The following is a 22,864-nucleotide window of genomic DNA, read 5'->3' on the forward strand; positions in this document are numbered from 1 at the left end:
TGTTTTACTACAATATAAACAATAACAAAAAGCCTCAGTAAAGATAGAAGATGAGAATCTTATGGGGTTGTGTACAGACCAAGCAAATTTTCCAAAGGAAATATTACATCAGGTCTCATACTTTTCTAAAGCAACATATGATACTTTAAGCAGCAGTGTGTATAAACTTCTGTAGTAATTACATGAAACTTAACTTGATTTACCTTTAAATGGGGTTATATTAGTTGCTCTGTAGAGAACCCCTTTTAGGGGCCCAGGGTAGAGGCAAAGAAACCAGTTATAAAGTACCTGCATTAGCACAGTAGCTTCAGTAATAGTTCACCCTGCATAATGGTGGAAGCTGATATCAGAATATTGGCTAAGGGGCAGATTTGAGATAGAAGCACTTGCTACTGAGGAAATGATCTCCCAGGCTTCTGACTGTAAGTACTAAATAAATGGCGGTGACCTTTGGAGGTAGAATGAACCCTGAAGATGGAACCAGGCTTTATCATGACTTCTGACTCCTACATGTAGTAAATTATTATGATCAGTTGTTCAGCAGTTGGGGAAACAAAGACACAAACCCAGGAAGTCTGCCATGTGACTACAGAGTCAGAGGTTGGAGTGATGCATGGACCGGCCAAAGAACACCGAGAATTTTGGGAAGCCACAAGAAGCTTGGATGAGGGGAAAGGAAGAGTCTCCCTTAGAACTTTGAAAGCAAGCATAGCCCTGCCAACATTTTGACTTATCCCCTTGGGGCCTCAAGAACTTTGAGAGACTCAGTTCCTGTTGTATAAAGCCACCCAGTTTCTTGTACTTTGTTACAGCAGCCCTGAGAATGTACAGCAGTCGCCAAGTTACCCTGTATCTCAGGTTACATATAGAGACAGACCTATTTTTTAAATGGCCACAAAGACAGATTCATTTTTATAGGAGCAAAAATACCATGCACGAATAACTTTGGAATGTAGGATTAAAAACTTTCATTTTAAAAATGGTTCTCATTTGGTAATGAGCAAAGTTAAGAAATATACACTATTAAGTACAGAAATAAGAATTGGTCTTTGGTTTCCATGGATATAAATTAAATGAACATTTTTATATGCCTATACAAGTACATATTTTTCCATATTTGGAAGTGAACTTAATATATCATCTAATACTAATTTAATTTTATGAAATAAGTTTAACCTTTTGGGGCAGATTTACCTGCAAAATGAATGAGTTCATAAACTAGAAAAATTACTATGCTGTTACAATATTAGAACTTCTGTCGACATGGAGTGAAATCATTACTGTATATGAGGTTGACATTTCAAAAGACTTCATTTTATTGCTTTAAAATGCTTATTTATGATTTGAAATAATTCATTACTTAAAGAATATGTTCCTGAGCTGGAGGATTGCACAAAAATACACCAGTAAAATCTGCACAGTTGGAAATTGTCCGACATTGGTACTTGCTTATTTTAAAACTACAGATGTTGAAATTCTTACATTGTTTAAAGATCTAAGGATAGCTTTGTCTGTATTGTTTCTTTTGTTTTCAAGTTTTATTATCTTGGACTTAGTGCACTGTGTGTACTAAAATTTTTTGTGTGAATTAGGTAGAAGTTTACAGAGCAGCTCGTCAGTTTTATAGTCAACAGTTTATGCTATTTTATTCCAGCTCATCAATTTCAACTCCCCAAATGTGTCACTGCTTATCAGTTTCAGACCTGAGGGTGATGAAAGGTCATGATTCAGGGGAGGGATGGAGAGTCCCACCTGTCTCTGCACAACCAGTGAGCGCCTGCTTTCTTTTATGGTTTTGAGTGAGTTGTGTTACCATACTTTTGTCCCATTCTCTCCAGTACCTTCTCAAGTGATTCTTTTCTGGGAAGTTGGTCGTGATAGCTGGGTATCATCTTGATTTGGGTTTCGCTTGCAGAAACCAGTATTTTTGTGGCCCCTTAGCCCATTGGACTAATAGTTCCTTGTGTCTTTTGATTTTCATCACTCAGATGGGGAAGGACCAATAGTTGTGCTTACATGGCTGCTCATGAGCTTTTAACATCTCAGTTGCTTCTCATCTGAGTAAGATGTAGAACATCTTTGTGAACTGTGTTATGCCAAATGGCCCTAGTGTCCCCTAAGCCTCTGATCCTGGGCCCCCAAATCCAGTGACTCATTCTATCAGCATATTTGCTTGTAGAAATAAATTTTCATAACTATGTCTCCTGTGTGCTCTACCACATTTATGGATATGTTAGCACCAAAGATACATAAATAACATGAGTCAAATCTATATAAATTTTTAGATCTATAGAATCTGTACAGATTTTATGTCCAGCCTAATTATTTCTGTAAGCTTTCTGTTACATAAAATAATATACACATACTTTTAAATACTAAATTGTCCTACGTACAATTAAATGAATTCTTTACAACTGGATCGTAAAACTATAGATTTTCTCTATCCTCCTGAGAAAACATATTTTTAGGCAATTACAGAATAAACTTTTAACATGGGATTTTTTCTTTGAAAATTATTGAATCTACTAAATATGTAGTTGTAGTCTAAAATGTTATGAATGGTATTAAGAGGTTTATAGGTTTGGCGTAATTTCTTGACTTATACCCTGATATCCATTCTCTGATTTATCTGCCAGGAAATGAGGTGTCTAGGGGTTTTTTATATCACACTGTAAGGAGGGTAGGAATGTAGTATATTTTAAAGCAATGCAGCTTGAAGTGTTCTGAAAATGTTGAGGATATCCATTTCTTGCCATTTAATTTATTTCATTCCCTTTGCTTCTTGTTTAGGTCAGCTATTCTTCACTAAGACAATGAGATCCACTTTCATTTTGGTAGGAAAGACATTCCAGAATTATCAGTTGATCTTACACACACATAGCTAAGGTGAAGATGGTAAACCGGTTCTCTCAGGTTCGAATTCCCTCTTTTACACTCTAAAATACCCTCTTTGGTTTTTTTTCAGGGGAAAAAAATTCAAACTGATATTGACAGATTTTCTACAGTAAGGCCATCAGGGTCTAAAAGTTTCCATGTGCAGAGTTCAAGTATGAATTAAATTGTTGTCATGGTGGCCAGGTGTTCTCAAGTCAGTTGTGGCCCTGGACTCTGTGTATAGCAGAAGGAAACACTGCCTGTCCTGTGCCATCTGAGAAAAATAAAGGCCTGTATCAATTAGAGTAACTTAATTAAAGAGTATTTGAATTACTTCAATAGCTACAGCTCTAGTCCAATTCCTTGACTGTGTATTTTGTCCATTTTGTATATTTGTACATTTCATCCCAGTTCTGTTGATTGCCATAAGGCTGTATATAATCTACTGTTTCCTTGTTCTTTAAACAAGATAGAGTTGTCAGTGATGTCCTCATTCTCATGACTGTCATTGGGAACTTATATGTTCTCTCTCTTTCTTGTTCAGTCTTAACACAGGTCTCTCAGTTCACTAATATTTCCAGGGAGCTGGAGTTTGGATTTATAATCCATTTGCCTGTCAGTTTGTCATTCTATGGTGGCTTGTGTGTTGCTGTGATACTGTAGTTCATGTTACTGGTATTTCTAATGCCAGCAGAGTCACCCAAAGTGAACAGGTTACAGCAAAGCTTCCAGAATAAGAACAGACAATGAAGAAGGACTTGACTCCCCAGTTCAGAGGAAGGAAAACCTGAAAACCTATGTGTAACTTCAAATATGATCGAACACTGAAAGCATAAAGAATGGAGGCAGAACATTTTGAAGACTGCCAGAGGATGCGCCTCTCAGGTCAGAGGGCACTCCAAGTGTGATTGATGAGGAGCTGATTTCTCAGGGTAGAGGTGACCGTGGTGATGGGAGTCTGGTAAAGCTTCTGGTCCTTCATTTGCCTGGCGGATCACAATTCAAGGTAAGAAGAAACAGTTGCAAAAATGTGCTACAGATTTGAATTTGGAATGTGTAAAGTATGAATCTAGGAAAATTAGAAGTGGTCAAAATGAAATCGAGTGCATGAAGATAGTTATCCTAGGCATTAATGTGAAACAGACTGATATTGTCCATTTTAAATTAGAAAATCATATGCATCACTATGCCGGCAATAATACAATCAAGAGGGATGGTGTGGTATTCATTGTACAAAAGAACTTTGCAAAATCAATCTTGAACTACAGTGCTGCCTCTGATAGGATTATATCTGTCAGTCTTCAAGGAAATCCAATTAAACCAACTATTATTCAACTTTATGCCTCAGCCACAAAAGCTAGTGATGAAGAAATCAAAGAATTCTGCCAATGATGTCTGTCGGATATTGATCATACATGCAGTCAAGATATATTAATAGTTATTGGTAATTGGAATGCAAAAGTTGGAAACACAGAGGAAGGAACTAAAGACTTGGTGATATAAATGAAGCTGGAGATCACATGATAGAATTTTGCAAAACTAATGATTTGTTCATAGCAAATACCATTTTTCAACAATGGAATACATAGAAATCAAATTGACTACATCTGTGGAGAAGCTCAGTATCAGCAGCTAACACCACACCTGGCGTCAATTGTAGAATATAATTGCTCATATGTAAGTTCAGGATAAAGCTCAAGCAAATTAAAACAAGTTCACAAAAGCCAAAATACAATCTTAAGTTTATCCCACCAGAATTTCAAGAACATCTCGGGAACACATTTGACACATTAAACACTAAAGATAGAAGAATCGATGAGCTGTGTGGTAAGACCTCAAGAACAGCATTCTTGAAGGAAGCAAAAGGTCATTAAAAAGACAGGAAAGGAAGAAAAGATCAAAGTGGGTGTTAGAAGAAACTCTGAAACTTTAGCCATTGTAGAGTGGCTAAAGCAAACGGAAGAAAGCATGAAGTCAGGGAGCTAAAGAAAATTTCAAAAGGTGAGTTGAGAAGACAAAGCCAAATGCTGTAATGAAATATACACAGATTTAGAATTAGAAAACCAAAAGGGAAGAACTAACTCAGTAGATCTAAAACAGAAAGCTCTCAAGAAAAAATTCATGCTGCGAGTTGCAATCTTGCAAGATTCTATAGGTAAAACACTGAATGATGCAGTCAGCATCAAGGTAAGATGGATAGAATACACAGAGTCACTATACCAAAAAGAAATAGTCAACATTCCCCCATTTCAGGAAGTGAAACACATGCGCAAGAAACAATTGTGCTGAAGGAAGAAGCTCAAACTGCACTGAATCCATTAGTCAAAAGCAAGGCTCCAAGGTTTGGCCTCAGAATGTGGATTAGAGGAAGGTTTAGGAACAACCTGCACTGTGCAAATGACATAACCTTGTTTGCTGAAAGTGAGGAATTGAAGCATTTGCTGATGAAGATCAAGGATTGCAACCTGCAGTATGGACTACAACCTAATGTAAAGAAAACCCAAATTCTCACAACTAGACCAATAGGCAACATCATGATAAATGGAGGAAAGGTTGAAGGTGTCAACGAGTTACCTTGTTTGGATTCACGCTCATGGAAGCAGCTATCAAGAGATCAAAAACATGTTGCATTAGGTAAAATTGCTACACAAGACTGCTGCTTTAGGAAATTGAAGAGCAAGGTTGTTACTTTGAAGACTAAGGTGCCATAGTATTCTCCATAGCATCATATGCATATGAAAGTTGGACACTGAATTAGGAAGACTGTAGGAGAATCGATGCATTTGAATTGTGGTGCTGGAGAAAAATATTGAAAGTACCATGTACTTCTAAAAAGACAAACCAATCTGTATGGGACAAAGTAAGGCCAGAGTGCTCTTTAGAGGCTAGGCTAGCAAGACTTCTATCTTACATACATTGGATGGGTTGTCAGACCAGTTCCTGGAAAAGGACTTCACGCTTGGGAACAAAACGAAGGCCTTCAAGAGATGACTCCACACAGTGGTTGCATCAAAGAGTTCAGGGTTAGGAATCGTTTTGGGGATGGCACAGGAATGTGCTGGGCTTCATTCTGCTGTGAATAGGGGCACTATAGATGGGAGCCGACTCGATGACCCTGACAACAAAAGCAGCTCGGGCACATGGAAGTCAAGAAACTGAATAGAGAATTTCAAAGGGCAGCTCGAGAAAATAAAGGGAAATTAATCAAATATGCACAGACCTAGAATTTGAAATACACGCACATACACAAAAGGAGAAAAAGAAGAACACTCTCAGCATATCTTAAACTGAAAGAACCCAAGAAAAAACCATTCAAGGTCCCAGTTGCAACATTGAAAAATTCTCTGGGGAATATGGAATGATATAGGGAAAATGGAAAGAATGCACAGTCACTGTACCAAAAAGAATGAGTTTATAGTTAATCATTTCAAGGGGCAGGATACGAGGAAGAACATGGGACCGAAGGAAGAAGTCCCAGCTGCACTGAATGCATTAGTCAAAAACAAGGATCCAAGAAGTGATGGAATACCAATTTTAACAACCAATAAAGCCCTGGAAGCACGCACTCATCTATGCTAAGATATTTGGTAGGTAGTTACCTGGCCAACAGGCTGAAAGATATCTGTTTTGCACCCATTTCAAAGAAAAATGATTCAACAGAATGCTGGAATTACATAACAATATCATTGACATCACATACAAGTAAGTTTTGCGGAAGATCCTCCAACAAGGATTGTCGCAGTACCTTAACGGGGAGCCACCAGATCTTTAGGCCAGATTCAGAAGAGGACATGCAATAAGGGCTATTATTGCTGATGGCAGGTGGATCCTGGCTGCAAGCAAAATATAAAAGAAAGATGTTTTCTTGTGTTTTATCGCTTATGCAAAAGCATTGGACTGTGAGGATCATAAGAAACTATGGATAGCCAGCAGAATATTGGAATTCCGAAAGACTTCATTGTGTACGTGAGGCAGTTGTGCAAACATAACAAGGAAATATTATGTAGTTCAAAATGAGGAAAGGTGTGTGACAGCATTTTATCCTCTCATCACTTGTTCTACCTGGATGCTGAACAAATCCTCAGAGAAGCTGGTTTATAGAAAGAAAAATGTGGCATCTGGATTGGGACAAGGCTAATTCACTCTGTGATTGCAGATGATACTACCTTGATTGCTGAAGGTGAGGAGGACTTAAATCACTTGCTGATGACGGTCAAGGATTGTGGCCTTCAGTTTGAATTAAATATTAATATAAAGAAGACCCAAATCCTTAAAACTACCAATAGATAACATCATGACATATGTGGAAAAGACTGAAGTTGTCCAGGATTTTGTCTTGCTCAGATTCACAATCAGTTCACATGGAAACAGCAGCCAAGATATCAAATGACGCATTTCATTGTGTAATTCTGCTGCACAAGACCTCTTTTTAACTGTTGAAAAGCAAGGATGTTACCTTGAGGATTATGACACGCTTGACCCCGGGCACGGTATTTTCAGTGACTTCATATCTATGTAAAAGTTGCATATTGAATAAGGAAGACTGATGAAGGGTGGATGCATTTGAAACGTGGTCCTGACAAGGACTGTGGAAAGTCTCATCGACCGCCAAAAGCACTGAACAGTCTGTCTTAGAGGAAGCACAGCCGCGATGTTCCTGAGAGTCGAGGAGGGGAAGACTTGGTCTCACTGTTTTGGACATACTGCCAGGAAAGACCAGTCCCTGGAGAAGGACCTTTTGCTTCATTAAAGATAAGGCATCAAAAAGACGACCTTCGCCAAATGGATGGACATCATAGCTTCATAGATGGGCTCATGGCACTAAGAACCATTGTGAGGAGGCTTAGGACCAGGCAGAGTTTCCTTCTGTTGTACACAGTATTGCTGAGGGTTGGGCCAGACTCGATGCTACCTAACTACCACAACAACACCAGGCATGGCCTGCCTTCATGTGGCTTGGCAACAGCGTGCCCCTGAGTGTAAGGACAGTCTCAGTGCAGGGACCAAATGACACATTTGACTCCTAGGGCTTCTTTCTGTCTCTGCTCATTTCTCTTTTTATAAAATGTATGTTGCAAGCTACACTGTAGAAGACCTCTGTTACATCAGACTAGGGGAGTGTTGGGATTAAGGGAGTTCTTACATCCATCCTTAATACTTTATTGGTTTATAGCATCAGATCACATCATGAAGTATCATCATATAACTGCCACATGGCATCATTACATGCGATGTCAGGCCAAACCACTGAGAATCATAACCAAGCCAAAGTGACACATATTTTGAGGTGACACAGTCCATCCCGTGGTAGTGTTGTTCAAGTTATCTGTATGCTTCCTAATTTTTCGTCTATTCTATCATGAACCTGTTCATGCCATGTGTTAGTCATTAGTCTACTACCTTCAAATTCGTCCATGCAAAACCACTAGGCAATTAAACAGGGTAAAGATTTACAGACTCAGAAAGGCTGTAAGGGATTGGGTTCCTCGACAGATAACATTGAGAGATGGTTTGAAGGGTGAGGAATATCATTGTAATGCTAAAACAGAAAGGATTTTAAATTGAAAAGAAGACAAAGGCATCGACCTCAATGATGCTTTTTAAGACTAGATTAGTTTTTAAAGGAGGAAATGGAAAAGAAAACAAGGTATAGTAAATGGTAATTGCAGAAATAAAAGTTAAAATGATAATATCCCTGCACAATGGTAAGTTAAAGCAAATTTGGACATTCAATAGTAATACCATGTGTGTTCAGGGAAGCGGAATCAGTAATCCTCATGAACAGAAGAAATGTGGAGGCTACTTGTGGATTTGGAGGCTGGTGGTGGGTGTCAAGACAACTCCAGGCATTCTAAAGAGCCATCTGGTACGATTTATTCATATAAATAGGTCTGTGAATACCCTGTGATCTAATCATTCTGTTGAGGGTTTAAAAAGAGATGAAGAGTCCCATTGAGTCCTCCAAGTTCATAAAGACTCCTTGAATTCCCAAAGAGACACAAGGAGGATGTGCACTGCATCTTTCACTGAAGGGTCGAGAAGTTGTAGCTAAATCTGATGTTCCCTCCCAGGAATGCTTTGTAACAAAACCAAAGCAACAGTTTGATTTTCTACCTAACAACACGGATGGATTTTAACTCAAATTTCAAATCGGGAAGCAAAGGGGAAAAAGAGAAAAAGGTAACATGAGGTCTATATGACATAGTAACATTTATATAAGTTAAAGTATATGCACACAAAGAGATCTTTATTCACCTTTCCCTGCTCTTTTGTGAATACTGGATTACCTCTGCCCATTACATGTCTATACAGATCATCTAAAATGAATCATAATTCTGTTGAAAATGTTTTCTTCTCGCAGACGTTGATGAATGCCAGGCAATTCCTGGCATATGTCAGGGCGGAAACTGTGTCAACACTGTGGGCTCCTTCGAGTGCAGATGCCCTGCTGGCCACAAGCAGAGCGAAACGACTCAGAAATGTGAAGGTATGTGTCTCTAACGTAGGGATGTGCTTAACTGTTTAGTCTGAATTGAGATGATCCATTTTGCATTTCTGCGAATATTAATCACCACGAATAGTTTCAGTATGGACATGTAGATAGACCCTGTTATCAGTGTGTATATTACAGCCTTCATGGGTTTGAATGGAAAGAGTCAATGAGTATTTTGCATCTGGCTTTTTTATCTCCCTTGCTGTGTGAGTGAGATTGAGAGTAATCCAGCTATTTGTATTTTCCCCTAATAATTTAGTTTTCCATTCTGCTTAAAAATTTGTATCAAAAACTAAAATTAAGGTAAAGAGAAGAAGTCCAATGACTACACTGTATGTAAAATTATACTTTAATAGTTGGCACTATGCCATATGATGTAAAATAAAATGTTATTTTCATTGTTTAATTGAATAGTGTTGCTTCACTAACCATCAAGTTAAGAAAACAAATAGTTGAGACAAGAGGATTGGGAAATACCCTAAAAACTCCTGTGAAAGAACAATTTTACCCAAATAAAGATACACAAGGGGGGTGGGGGTGGGAAGACAAATGATTTCCTGGAAGATGAGATTTTAGTTTTAATATTGAAGTACAAGTTCCATCAGCATTCTTCAAATAGAATAAATTCATTTGTTATATTTACCGAATAAAAAGCTACCAAATTTAAGAACCACCAAAGGATGTGAGTTGTAATGAATCATATTTAGAATAACTGATATTTTTAGTAGTATTGAAGCAGCACTAGTGGCGTAGTAGATTCCGAGTTGGGGTGCTAACTGCAGGATGAAAGTTTGAAATCACCAGCACTCCTTGGGAGAAAGACTTCTGCCCCTGTAAAGAGTTATAGTCATAGAGCTGCTCCTTATAGACAGTAGCAGTTCATCCCTGTCCTGAAGGGCTCCCTATGCGTTGGAATTGACTCAAAGGCACAATTAAAGCAATGTATGTCTTCATTTAAGATTGTCTTCTTAAGGCATTACTCACTACCATTGAGTTAATGCGGACTCATAGCAACGCGCAGTGTGTCTCTGAGACCATAACTGTTCATGGGAGTAGACTGTCTCGTCTTTCTTCCTTGGAGCTGCTGGTGGTTTTGAACTGCTGACCGTGCGATTCACAGCCCAGTGCATAACCACTGCACCATTAGGGCTCCATTCTTAAGACAATTGAACATAACCATTTTCATTTATATGACAGCAGTGTTCTCATCAAGCCAAAGCTTTGTTTTTGTTTTTTTTAAAGAAAATAACTTTATTTTTACTTACAGTATGCTACAATGAATTGCATGGGCTTATTTGTATGACTTTTGTTTTTGCTTTTAACAAGCCAAAGGTTTAAATGTTTTTTCTGAAGGTTTGTTTTTGCCACTTCAGTTTATCGAAAGTAGGAAAAGTATATGAAAACTACTTTAATGCTGGATTTATCCCATGTGCCAAGTAAGATCTCAAATGAGGGCATTCACTCACTAGACTAAAAGTGACAAACATATTACATTACTTCTTGTTGGGAAACACATTTTCCAAGTTTATTCAGAGCCATTTACCATCAATAATTGGAATAATCTTGTATTGGGTACAGCTGTTATTTTGTTTGTTTTATTTGCTCCTTTTCTAAAATGTACTTCAGGGGATGTTTTGTGTTAGTTGGTTATATAAAGTTGTATTCTCTTTAGAAAAGAAAATGGGGAAAAGGCCACAAAAGGTAAGCAGAAATAGGAGATGTATTATGAGACAAGAAGTCTTACTAACAATATTAACAATAACACTCTTGTGTCAATACCAGGAACCATAATTTTGTAAACCAATATAACGTCTATCATCCTACATTATTTTTATTAGATTACTTTTACGCTTACCTCGATGCATTTACTCTCATCTTCAAATCAATCTTTAGAGTTTTAGACATTAATCCAAGCTAATTACATGATCCCCGCAAAAGAGAATGTACCGAGGTCATCTCTTTTAAGGGGGGGAAAAGGTTCTCTGAAATTGGTAATGAGTAGTCTCAAGTAATTGATATCCATTTAAGTCACCCACTACTGATAACTAGAGTCTGCTTATAGTGGAAGAGTTAAGAAAAATAGTTGGAAGATATGAAAACTTCTGAATTAACATAGGGATTGAGCCAGAAAATCAGTCACACACAGAAAGTCTTGAGTTTGCTGTGGTTCCATGGTATAGCTTATCAAGTTGTCCCCGTTTGGCTTTTTTGAGGTTGATTCCACTGCTTAACTTTTTGTCACCACCCTTCACTTTTGACTTCAGAAGAAATATCCACATTAGATCCAAGGTGCAGTCTACGTAGAAACAAAGAACATGTTTGATTATAGGTGAGATGCCAAAGTCACTGACTGATTATAGTGGCTGCGACATTTCCATACACCTCCAAAATGCATTTCTTCTTAGTTGAATATGGAATAAGCCTTTTTACATCAAATTTCATCAAAACAACCTACAGAGCCAAGCATGAATTAGGGAGAAGACAGTACAACTCTTTATTCACCACTTGTCTATGTTTTTTAGGAAAGGGGGCTATTGATATAATGTAGGCACCACCCCAAGTCCCTGAATATAGTCATCTCTTTCCTGACTTCCTGCCCAGGCAGCCAAATTCATTTAACGATTGCCCAGAAAGAATTATGTGATTTAATATTCTGGATTGGTGGGGACTAGCCATATTCAAAGAAATGGTGATTGCAATTTGAAATCTAGAAGTTTTATGAACTCTTTCCTTTGTGTATACATCATATTTATTTGGAGAAATCTTAAAAGTGAACTTTTATCCATTTACACAGGTAGTATTCATTCTTGATGTAAAAGAACAAATATTTACACATATAAAATTATTTAATGTAATGGGGGACACAATGTATGTGAAATAGAATGTAGGTGGGAAAATTGTAAACTATTGCTACATTTTATGATAGGTCTTGCCATATAATTAAGATTAATATTTGCTCTAACTAAAAATAAAACCACAGCAATCACTGTTTGATCAATGGTTAAAAGCATAAAGCATTTTACTTGTTTATGTGAATTACAAGGTTATATATAAAAGACGGGCATATTCGCAGGTTTAATTTCAAATTATATCTTTCCTATTTTATAGCACATTTCATATTTTTCTGTTCATTTATCCAGTACATTCTTAACAGATGACTTTTAGTCTTTAAGTTTCAGGGTCTACTCAGGAATAAGAATAACTCTAGTATTTTGAGTCATAGTGATTGGAAAATGGCATACTATTGACCACAAATTGCAAAGTATGTGAATTTAATTTTTTCTCTTTTATTGTTGCATTTCTTGAGTATACGTGTTTGTAGACTGTCACTCCAACTTTGGAGTAAGGTTTTTGAGGACAGAGACTTTTCATGTTTAGCGTTGTCTCCCAGAGCCTCGAATAATACTTTGCGTGTTATAGGCTCCTTGAAAATGGGTTGATTAGTTGACGGTGGAGTGTACGATAAGTTTATTTATTTCACTTGGTTGAATGTCCAAGAGAGAAGGAAAATTGTGGAGCCAAAATTAACATCATATTTGGAAAGAGACCAGTCATCTTCACTAAGGAATTTCCCTTGGTCTGTTTTTCATAATTTGATTGCTTCAGTTGCTATTGAGAAAGCAAACACGTAAGCTTTGAACTCAAGTTGATATTTTTAGACCTTCAATCTCATTGTTCCTTTTAGGCCAACTGTAGGTAATGTCTTTGGGCTGTCGACTTTCTCACCCTCTACCTAAAAAACAAAATTTCTTCTGATTCTTCATTGGGATGTCTTATTCTAAAAGAGACTTAATGCAATAAAGATGTGTTTGATTATACACTGTTTTGTTTAAACACGGAATTGTATCCTCCCTCCATATTCATTGAAGTTTGGCTTGGTGAATTATCTTATGAGATTCTTATTATAGCCAAGTCTTCCCCCAGCTGTAAGTCTGATCCCCAGTTTGATAGGAATATATGTTTTTACTTTTCTCTTTCTCTTGCCCTCTCTCTGTGTGTGGGTATGTGCGTGTGCTTGTGTGTGTGGATGTGTGGCATTTTCTCATGGTGCGTGCTTGTGGGTATCTTTCTGTCTGGAGGAGAATCACTGTTTGCCTCTACTTAGTGTCAGGGATTGCATAAAGCCTTCTGCGATGGCCACAGCAGTCATGTCTTATTTCTTTTGGGCTGCTTTGCCTCCAAAATCGGCTTTCTTAACTCTGTCAACCTGGGGGCATAATAATTTTTGGTGGAGTAAATCTTTCTTAACCCTCCCAAGAGAAAGTTGTCTTATTTACCCACTCCAGTCATAACTTATTCTTTTAAATATAAGTTTAATTTAAATGAAAAACACATCAATGTCATATGAAATTACAGATCAGAAGAGGTCCGGTCATTGCTCTCTTTTTCAAAAGTCAAATATAAGATCCTTTGAAGTTCAGTCCAGGTGGACAGAACGCGAATAGGTGCCAAAGGTCCTTGCATTGTCCCTCCTTTCAGACTATAGCCTAGGTGTCCTCAAACTACTGCCCATGGGCCACATGCGGCCTGCCGAGGACATTTATCTGGCCCGCCGGGTGTTTTTTCCCTGTTTGTTTTTTACTTCAAAATAAGATATGTGCAGTGTGCAAAGGAATTTGTTCATAGTCTTTTTTTAAACTATAGTCCAGCCCTCCAACGGGTCTGAGGGACAGTGAACTGGCCCCCTGTTTAAAAAGTTTGAGGACCAAGCCTCTTTAACACCCTTAAGCTAATTTTCCTATTCTGGCTTCACCAGGAGGCATTGGAGAGTCTCCTTGCACTGGTGCTCTATACGCAAGGTAGTTGCTTGCAGCTTACTCTGAAGAATCTTCAGCTTTGTTCCATTGGCTTAGAGTTTTGTTGTTTGAGATTTATGACAAGAAATGTTTATTTATGCTCATGAAATACATAAAACTTGTTGGCACCATATACTTTGCTGTCGTGCCAGCTCTGCTTTGATAAATCATGGAAAATGTAACTTTCTGTATCAGAATAAATAAATCCATGGAGTATTTTCAAAGGGAAAACCGCATATTAAAATGAAAGATGGAGTAAGGACATGGGAAAGAGATTATTTTACAAATAAATCATTGATATTAAAATCATAAAAACTGACTTATTTAAAATCTTTTCAAAGAGTTATGTTCAACATTTTAGTTAAGACAAAACTGTGTTCTATGGTCTCTCTCCTTTGAATAAGAAAGTTTACAAACAAGCCCAGGCCTGCTTTCTGATCCTGTAACAAATGCATTTTCGTGATAAGGCAGCGAGTTATAAGCACTATAATTTCATAAAATTAACAATAGAAAATCTATATTATTGCTTATGTTTTATATCCCAGACAATACTTATACTACTTTTTATGGGTTATCTTATTAAATCTTCACAATAGAGCTGTGATGGCGGTTACTTTTATGAATCTAGTTTTGGTATAGCCATAGTCAAGTAATGAAGATTTTTTTTTTAATCAATTTATTGGAGCTCATACAATTCATCACAATACATAGATCAATTGTATAAAACACATCTATACATTTGTTGCCCTCATTATTCCCAAAATTCGCTTGCCTCTTGGGTTCCCGGAATCAGCTCATTTTCCTTTTTTCCCCCCTCCCCTTCCCTTCCTCCTCCCTTCTCCCCCATGCACCCTTAATAATTCATAAATCATTATTGTATCATATTACACTGTCCGGCGTCTCCCTTCACCCACCCCCCTGCTGCCCGTCCCCCAGAGAGTAGGTTATACATAGCTCCCTGTGATCCATTCCTCCTTTCTTCATCCCCTTTCCCTCCTGGTATCGCCACTGTCACCCCTGGTCCTGAGAGGTTCATCTGTCCTAGATTCCCTGCGTTTCTGATTCCCATCTGTCCCGCTGTGCTTCATCTGGTCTAACCAGGTCTGCAAGGCAATATTGGGGTCCTGGTAGTTGGGGGGAGGAAGCATTTAAGAACCAGAGGAAGGTTGTGGGTTTCATTATTGCTATACTGTACCCTAAGTGACTCATCTCCCCACTACCCCTCTGGAAGGTATGTCCAATTGTCTAGAGATGGGCATTGGGTCTCCATCACGCGCCACCCTCATTGATGAGGATATGACTCCCCCTCCCCACCTCTGGTGTTTAAAGCCTGGTCCCTTTGGCCCTTCATGATCACACATGTTGGTGTGCTGCTTCCATGTGGGCTTTGTTGCTTCTGGGCTAGATGGCCGCTTGTTTACTTTCAAGCCTTTAAGTCCCCAGACGCTATAGAATGAAGAATTTAAAAGGTTTTTCATATGTTAAAAAAATTTTTTTTGTAATAGCACAGTATGGTAACACATCATAACAGACTGATGATGAAACATACAGTGAAGACCTATTCAAAATTTTAAAAGAATGTGGATAGTTTTATCTTCTCATATAAAATTCTGTTCCAGAAAATATTATCCTAAAAAGAGAAAACAAGTGGTGGATTTGTAGGTGGGCGTGTGTTGATGCATCGAAAGTCTCTAGAAAGACATGCAGAAAATTTGTGTCCTTGGACATCTCAGAGGATGGAAATTGTCTTAAAGTGAGGGATGGCAAAGAGGATTATTATGGATTACTCAAATACAAGTTTTAAACTTTGAAATAAGTGAATGCAGTCCTTATTCAAAACACATGGGAGGGTAAACGGGGGCATACCCACAGAGTATACAAGGGACTTCAAACGTTTGTGGGAAAATGGGGATAAAATTAATAGAAATTTTCCCTGAACTTTTTGAAGCCCTCTTATAATAAGGACTACTAGGGGCTATTTCTTCATAATTTTGTATATGTGCTGGTGTAACATGTACTTGGTTAAATGCTAGGTTCCTAACTACAAGTTCAATATTTTAAAGCCACTAGCTGTTCTGAGGGGGAAAGTTGTGGCTTTCTGCTCATGTAAATATTTACAGCCTTGGGAACTTACATGGGGCTGCTCGACTCTGTTCCACAGGTTTACATGAATCAGAACTGACTTGATGACTTTGAGCTGCAAATATATTCAAGGGTATACTTGATCACATATGGGGGAACATTTTGGAAACTTATTTGTCTTAAACTAAACATTTTGAGAAATGAGTCACTGAACTTGGAGCACCATCTCGGGCCATCTAGGTCAATTGACGTAGCATAGCCTACAAAGATAAGGATCTACAATGAGTAGCAGCCAGGGTCCTAAACGTTTATGAAAAGTGATTTAAGATGTAAATATGAGTCTTTCCCCTTTTGGAACAATGGAGAGGGAAGAAAATAAAATCCTCAAGGAAACAGTCAAACATACTAGTTGGTGATGTAAACCACATACTCTGAGACCAGAAGAAGCTTGAATGCTCAGAGCAGGATGACAGTAGAAAGTCCTGGACCAAGTGAGAGAAACAAAGTTGTAGAACAAAATTTAAAACCATAACAATGACCAGACCTTCTAGTCTGGCAGAGACGGGTGGAATCCCCGAGACGCAGGCCCTTCTAACCTGGTTGTGAGCCTGCCAGATTCCGACGCTCAGCCAAGCGGTGATTAGCCCTGTGGAAGGTGCAATCCTCCCAGAGGGATGACCTCAGTACTGTGTCAACTGGGCAGGACCCAAAGGGCAGTGTGTGCCCAAGAGCAAAGCTGAGAAGGTGGCAAAGGGCACGAGAGCAAAGCAGATGGAGATGAGGAACTGAGGGAAGAACTAGGCAGCGTGCTGCTAGATTAAGGGGATTGTCCTCAGTGTCCCGATATAAAAATGTGTGTAAATAATCGAATGGGAGACTAATTTTCTCTGTAAACTGTATCCCATAGCACAATAAAAAAATTCAGAACATTTAAAACTAAGACTAGGGGGTGAAAAACACTCCATTTGTCTGTCACTTTCTTTGTTAAACTCCCAACAAATGCCTGTCTCAGACGTCTTGCCTGTCAGCTATGGTGCAGAAGCGACATGTATTAACCATTATTCGTGCCTCTATTGTACAGCGTCACATCCTTTTGTCCCCAGAACAAGAGTCTGCCCCTGTCCCGTGACATGCTGCCAAGTGGACAGTAGATACACGCTTACTGCTTACCAAATACAGAATGAAAATATGGGCCTCAGGTAGAATTCCTCTTAATCTTAAAATGACTGCCTTTGTAAATAAGTAAAAATTTAGGAATACCAAAGGAAGTGGTTAACTTAAATGTCCCTCACATTAATTGCTTCCAAGAAGAATGTTATTTAAAATATGTTTGGTGATAGAAAGTAAAGGGAGTGATCAGAGCTGATAATTAACAATGAAGTGGATATAATTTACCCTAGGAAGGAATGTAAGTCAGAATAGAGTAGTCGTGTTGTGCAAAGGAGATACTGTTCTTTGACCCCACTTTTAGCCCAATATGCCAATTAATCTATTTCCTTGTTCACTGCACCTCTACTTTACCAAGCATGATGACCTTATCCAATGTATAAGACTATGCAGGCTTCTAAGAAACCTTCTGGATGTACATCTTTGAAGATTTCTGCTTTCTTCTAAGAGTTCACACTATATTCAGTATTCATCACCAACACTATAATTCAAAAGCTTAATTCATTGCTTAGCTTTTGTATGCATATCAGGTGACTGAAAATACCATGGCTTAGCTAAGGCACACCTTAGTTCACAAAGTGACATCTTTGCTTTTTAATATTTAATAAACATATTTTGTAGCAGATATGTATGGTGCAATATGTTGCTTGATTTCTTGACTGCATCTGCGGGCATTGATTGTTAATCCAAATAAAATGAAACCCTTATACATCAGTATTTTCTCTGATAAGCATAATATTGCTTATTGGCCCAGTTATGAGGATTTTTTCTTTATATTTATGTGTAAACCAAACTGAAGGCTACAGTCTTCTATCCTCATTAGATCTCAAGTCCTCTTCACTCTTAGCAGACAAGGCTGTATCATTTTAACATCAAAACTTGGAAATAAACCTTCCTCCAATCCTGATGCCACATTCTTCATATAGTCCATTTCTTAGATATTTTGCTCTGCATGCAGAGGGAAAAAAATATGGTGAAAGGATACAACCCTTATGTACATCTCTCCTGATCTTAAACTATTCAGTATTCTCTAATTCTGTTTGAACAGTTGCCTCTTTGTCTATGTATAGTTTGCACATGAGTGAAATGAAGTGATCTGGAGTTTCCATGCTTTACTTTGTTGTCTATAATTTGTTATAATCCACACGATCAAATGCTGGGTTACCAACTATGAATCAGCTGTATGGCTAAAAGAAGTTAGGATTGGTGGAGAAGTCATAGACTTCCCTTCCCAATTCAGTTAGGACTTCTTTTTTTTTTTAATCATTTTATTGGGGCTCACATAATTCATCACAATCCACACATACATCAATTGTGTAAAGCACACGTATACATTTGTTGCCCTCATCATTCTCAAAATTCGCTTTCCCCTTGGGTTCCTGGAATTAGCTCATTTTCCTTTTTCCCCCTCCCTCTCCCTCCCCAGTCCCCACTCCCTCTTGAACCCTTAGTAACTTATAAATTATTATTATATCTTATCTTACACTCCCTGGCATTTCCCTTCCCCCACCCTTCTCTTGCCCATCCCCCAGAGAGGAGGTTATATGTAGATCCTTGTGATCGATTCCCCCTTTTTACCGCCCCCCTTCCCTCCCGGTATCGCCACTGTCACCGCTGGTCCTGAGGGCTTCATCTGTCCTAGATTCCCTGCGTTTCCTGTTCCCATCTGTACTTCTGAAGTGGAAAAACAGAGATAATCAGTCTTCTCGTTTGAATCCCTTTGATACCTAAAGGAGACTCATTCACATTTTTTCATTGCAGAAATCATCTTTGATCACACCTATTTTTGCCTACTCGATCCTTGTTTTGTCTTGTGCTTGATTGTAAAACAGAGTCTGGTACTCTGCAGTTAGGGTGACCCTTCCCCTCACCTAATAAAGATCACAGATTGCAGCCTTCAGTAGGCATTCTAACTCAGATCCTCTCCGCTAGATCAATAGATAACATCCTGATCACCGGAGAAAGGATTGAATTGGTCAAGGATTTCATCTTGCTTGGACCCACAATCAGTAGTTATGACATCAAATAACATTGTGCTGGACAGTTCACTTATACAGGACCTGTCATTCACTGCCGTAGAGTTGATGCCAGCTACTAGCGACTGTACAGGACAGGACCCTATAGAACTGCCCCTGTGTGTTTCCACTTTCCAAAACAAACTCTTTATGGGAGTAGAAAGCCTCATCTTCTGAGGAGAAGCTGGTAGTTTTGAACTGCTGACCTTGCAGTTGGCAGCCCAGAGTGTAACCACTATGCCTCCTTCGCATAAGACCTAGACCTCTTTAAAATGTTGAGGAGCAAGGATGTCACTTTGACAACTAATGTGCACCTGACCCAAGCCATATGAAAGTTGGACATTGAATGAGAAAGATTGGATACTAATCAATGCATTTGAATTATGGTGCTGGCAGCAATTACTGAAAATACCGTGGGCTGCAAGAAAAACAAACAAATCTGTCTTGGAGAAAATACAGCCAAGCAAGACTTCGTCTTATGAACTGTGGACATGCTATCAAGAGAGAGACCAGTCCCTGGACAAGTAAAGTAAATTGGTATCAAAAAGGAGGAAACACAAGAGATTGATTGACACAATGACTGATACAATGAGCTCAAACATAGCAATTATGAGGGAGGGTAAGCCCAGGCAGTGCCTCATTCTGCTGTGGTCGCCACTAAATGGCACTCAACAACAACAACATAGCCGAATCCAAGGCCTTCCCAAGATTGGTAGGCAAGCTTCTGCTGAGTGCTTGTGTGGGCCCAGAGGGCCAGGTAAATCTTTTGGATTACTGTTCAGATGAATTATGGGAAGTACTGAGTTGATTATTTAGATAAAGAAGTAATACAAAAGAAACAAAGATACTACAGACGTTTCTTGCTTTTTCTCTCTCTTGCATCTACACTGACTTTGCACTGCAAATCAATTCAACGTGCTTTGCTTTCCCATGTAAGCAAAACAGAAATGGCAGCCAGCCTGTCACTTTTTCTTTGGGCATATAAAAGAGACAGTTGCATATAATTACGTGATAGTAAAAGTGGCCCTTTGTGTGAAGGACTCTGTTCTTCATGCTGTTTATCTTGAGAGGCAGCACATTAAGTAGCTTAGAACTATAAAGCAAATTTGGAGATTGTTAAAATGTGAACTTAAAATCTAAAATAAAAGGGTGAAGCATTTGTGCCTTCTAGGGCAGCTAACATCCACAAAGCCATGGGGGCATGCAGCCTAACCAGGGGCCAGGCCCGCGGAGGTGTTGTCAGGTGGACCTTTAGAATTTCCATGTGTATTTTACAAATGAAAACAGCACATCCAAGATGAGACCAGGGTAGGGAAGAAAGGGTGAAAGGACCTCTGGAGGGGCAGACAAACAGCAGACCAGAGCTGATGTGCTTGGACTAAACAAAATGACCACATACCACTTCCTGGTGTAGTTTATCACAAGGGCCATCCTACCCCTTTTGTGTCTTCTCACAGATGACTTTCGCTATTAAAACACATGTTAATTAGATTGAGTGCTAGCTTGACAGTAGGACTGAACCAACAGCATTAGTTAGTGCATAGGGAGTTACCAAAGTGAAATCCCTCCATTTCCAACCTAAACAAATGGGTTGCATGGAAAGGTACCGACACTGTTTTCTATGAAAGCAGAGAGCAGAGGGAAAAAGAGCTCCTAATTCGAGGCACAGTCATTAACGTCATCATGAAGGACATGAAATTGGAGCAGCACACGTTACAAATCACGTCCTTCATCCAAGTAGGATGTGAAGATGTAAAGGCATTTTTGTTTGTTGGTCTCTAGTGTTGGGATAATCTGGAAAAGGACAGCAAGAATGATAGCAAAACAAAATTATGTACTCAGTGTGAATGAACTGTGCATGTCTGAATTGTTGAATTGCTACGTGGTTTGTTGTAGACATGGCACTACACTTTTTTTCTTTTAATGTGAAGAAAGCCATTGCTCCTGGGTTAAATCCAAATACGAAATATCCAGATGACACTGTAAATTTCTTCTAAAGATACTTTCTCAAGTTTGTTTAATAATAACAGGCTTTTAGTATAAAATATTAGGAGATAAAAATAGAATTCAAGTTTAAAGCAAAAGCTGAACTACTGTCACCTCAAACTCCCACGTGGCCCTATTGGACAGAGAAGGGTGAGCCCGCAGCGTTCCCAAGGTTGCCAAGCTTTCCTGAGCCCAACAGCCTCCTCTTTCTCCCCAGGAGCAGCTGCAGTCGAACTGCTGCCTTTCAACCAGCAGTGTTAAGGACAGTTCAGAAAATAAATGTGGGGAGTGAAAAGAGAACAATAGTCTTCAGCTCAAGAATTGCGATCCGAATGCCAGCCTCTTGGTTCCACATACAACTTTAAAATAGAGGAATTGTCTTTTATGCGTATTCTAGAAGATAAAGATAATGAAAGCATTTGTTGTTGTTGTTGTTGTTTAAATGACCCAGAGATAGCTCTTTTATACTCTGTTTAATTTATGACACTCACTTCCCAAAGCTCAAACCCACTACTATCAAGTCAATTCGGACCCACGAGGGAGCTTCTAAGACTGTCAGTCTTTATGGGAGCAGAGAGCCTGCAGAGGCCCTGGTTGGTTTGAATAACTGATCTTGTAGTTAGCAGCCCAACCCATAGCTTGAGACACCACCAGGGCAGTTTCTAATAAATAAGCTCTTTAACTCTTCACCCTTAAAATGAAAGAAAATGACAAAGGCAGCCCATTGAAGTCTTTATGTGCCCACTTTGGAAAAAAGTATCAACAGACAAATAAATTGACCAAAGACTATGACGACAATGATGACTTAGAACATACGATGAGAGCTTTCAATGATCCATTGATTCCTAACTGGTTTCAAGGCTGTTTTCACTCCCCCTCCCCCCAGCCCCAGTTCCACCAAAGTTAGAGAAATGGACATTTGAGATGTAGAGGATTTTATTTATTTCATGTAACACAGTGGTCAGGAAATTGCTTGTGTGTGTGTGCGCTTTGGGGGGAGGTTCCCCCCAGTGGATTCAAGGAATCCATTTTTGGGAACCAGTGTTGTTTCCCCAGTGCTGTTGAATATTTAAATACCTTTCTTAATATGAAAAAAGTATGGTAAACTAATTCACATGACTCGTGCAGTTTGGTTTCTGCTGAAGAATCCTGGAAGGTTTGAAAGCCCCCAAATCATCTTTCTCAGAGACTTAAAAAATAGATGTGGTTAATAATAGAAAAACCTCCTCAACCCTGGCATGAATAGATCCAGTGAGCGTTTCTGTAAGGGCATAAAGGTAGAAACTGAAATGGATAGAACTTTGTTATTGCTTCCTTTGATTAGCACATCTTTACTGCTTCATAGCGGAAGTGTAAAAACCATAATCCAGGCCCAATGGAAGTAGCAAAGCCACATTCTGGCTTTATCACTTTCAACATCTATATTTAGTTTTTATTGCTGGAAGAAAGGA

The 22,864-nt window shown here is 38.7% G+C and overlaps 1 protein-coding gene across 1 annotated transcript in view; it reads left to right on the plus strand.

The window, feature by feature from the left end:
* Positions 1–22,864, plus strand: part of FBN2 (fibrillin 2) — a 266,701-nt gene that overhangs the window by 86,976 nt on the left and 156,861 nt on the right. Inside the window, exon 7 of the mRNA XM_004696589.2 lies at positions 9,236–9,361. Coding sequence (XP_004696646.1) covers positions 9,236–9,361 — 126 coding nt within the window. The remainder of the gene's footprint in view (positions 1–9,235; positions 9,362–22,864) is intronic.

This window comes from Echinops telfairi, unplaced genomic scaffold (genome assembly GCF_000313985.2).
Source record: "Echinops telfairi isolate 266 unplaced genomic scaffold, ASM31398v2 ScPeMD7_7469;HRSCAF=8507_1, whole genome shotgun sequence".
NCBI classification, from domain to species: Eukaryota; Metazoa; Chordata; class Mammalia; order Afrosoricida; family Tenrecidae; genus Echinops; species Echinops telfairi.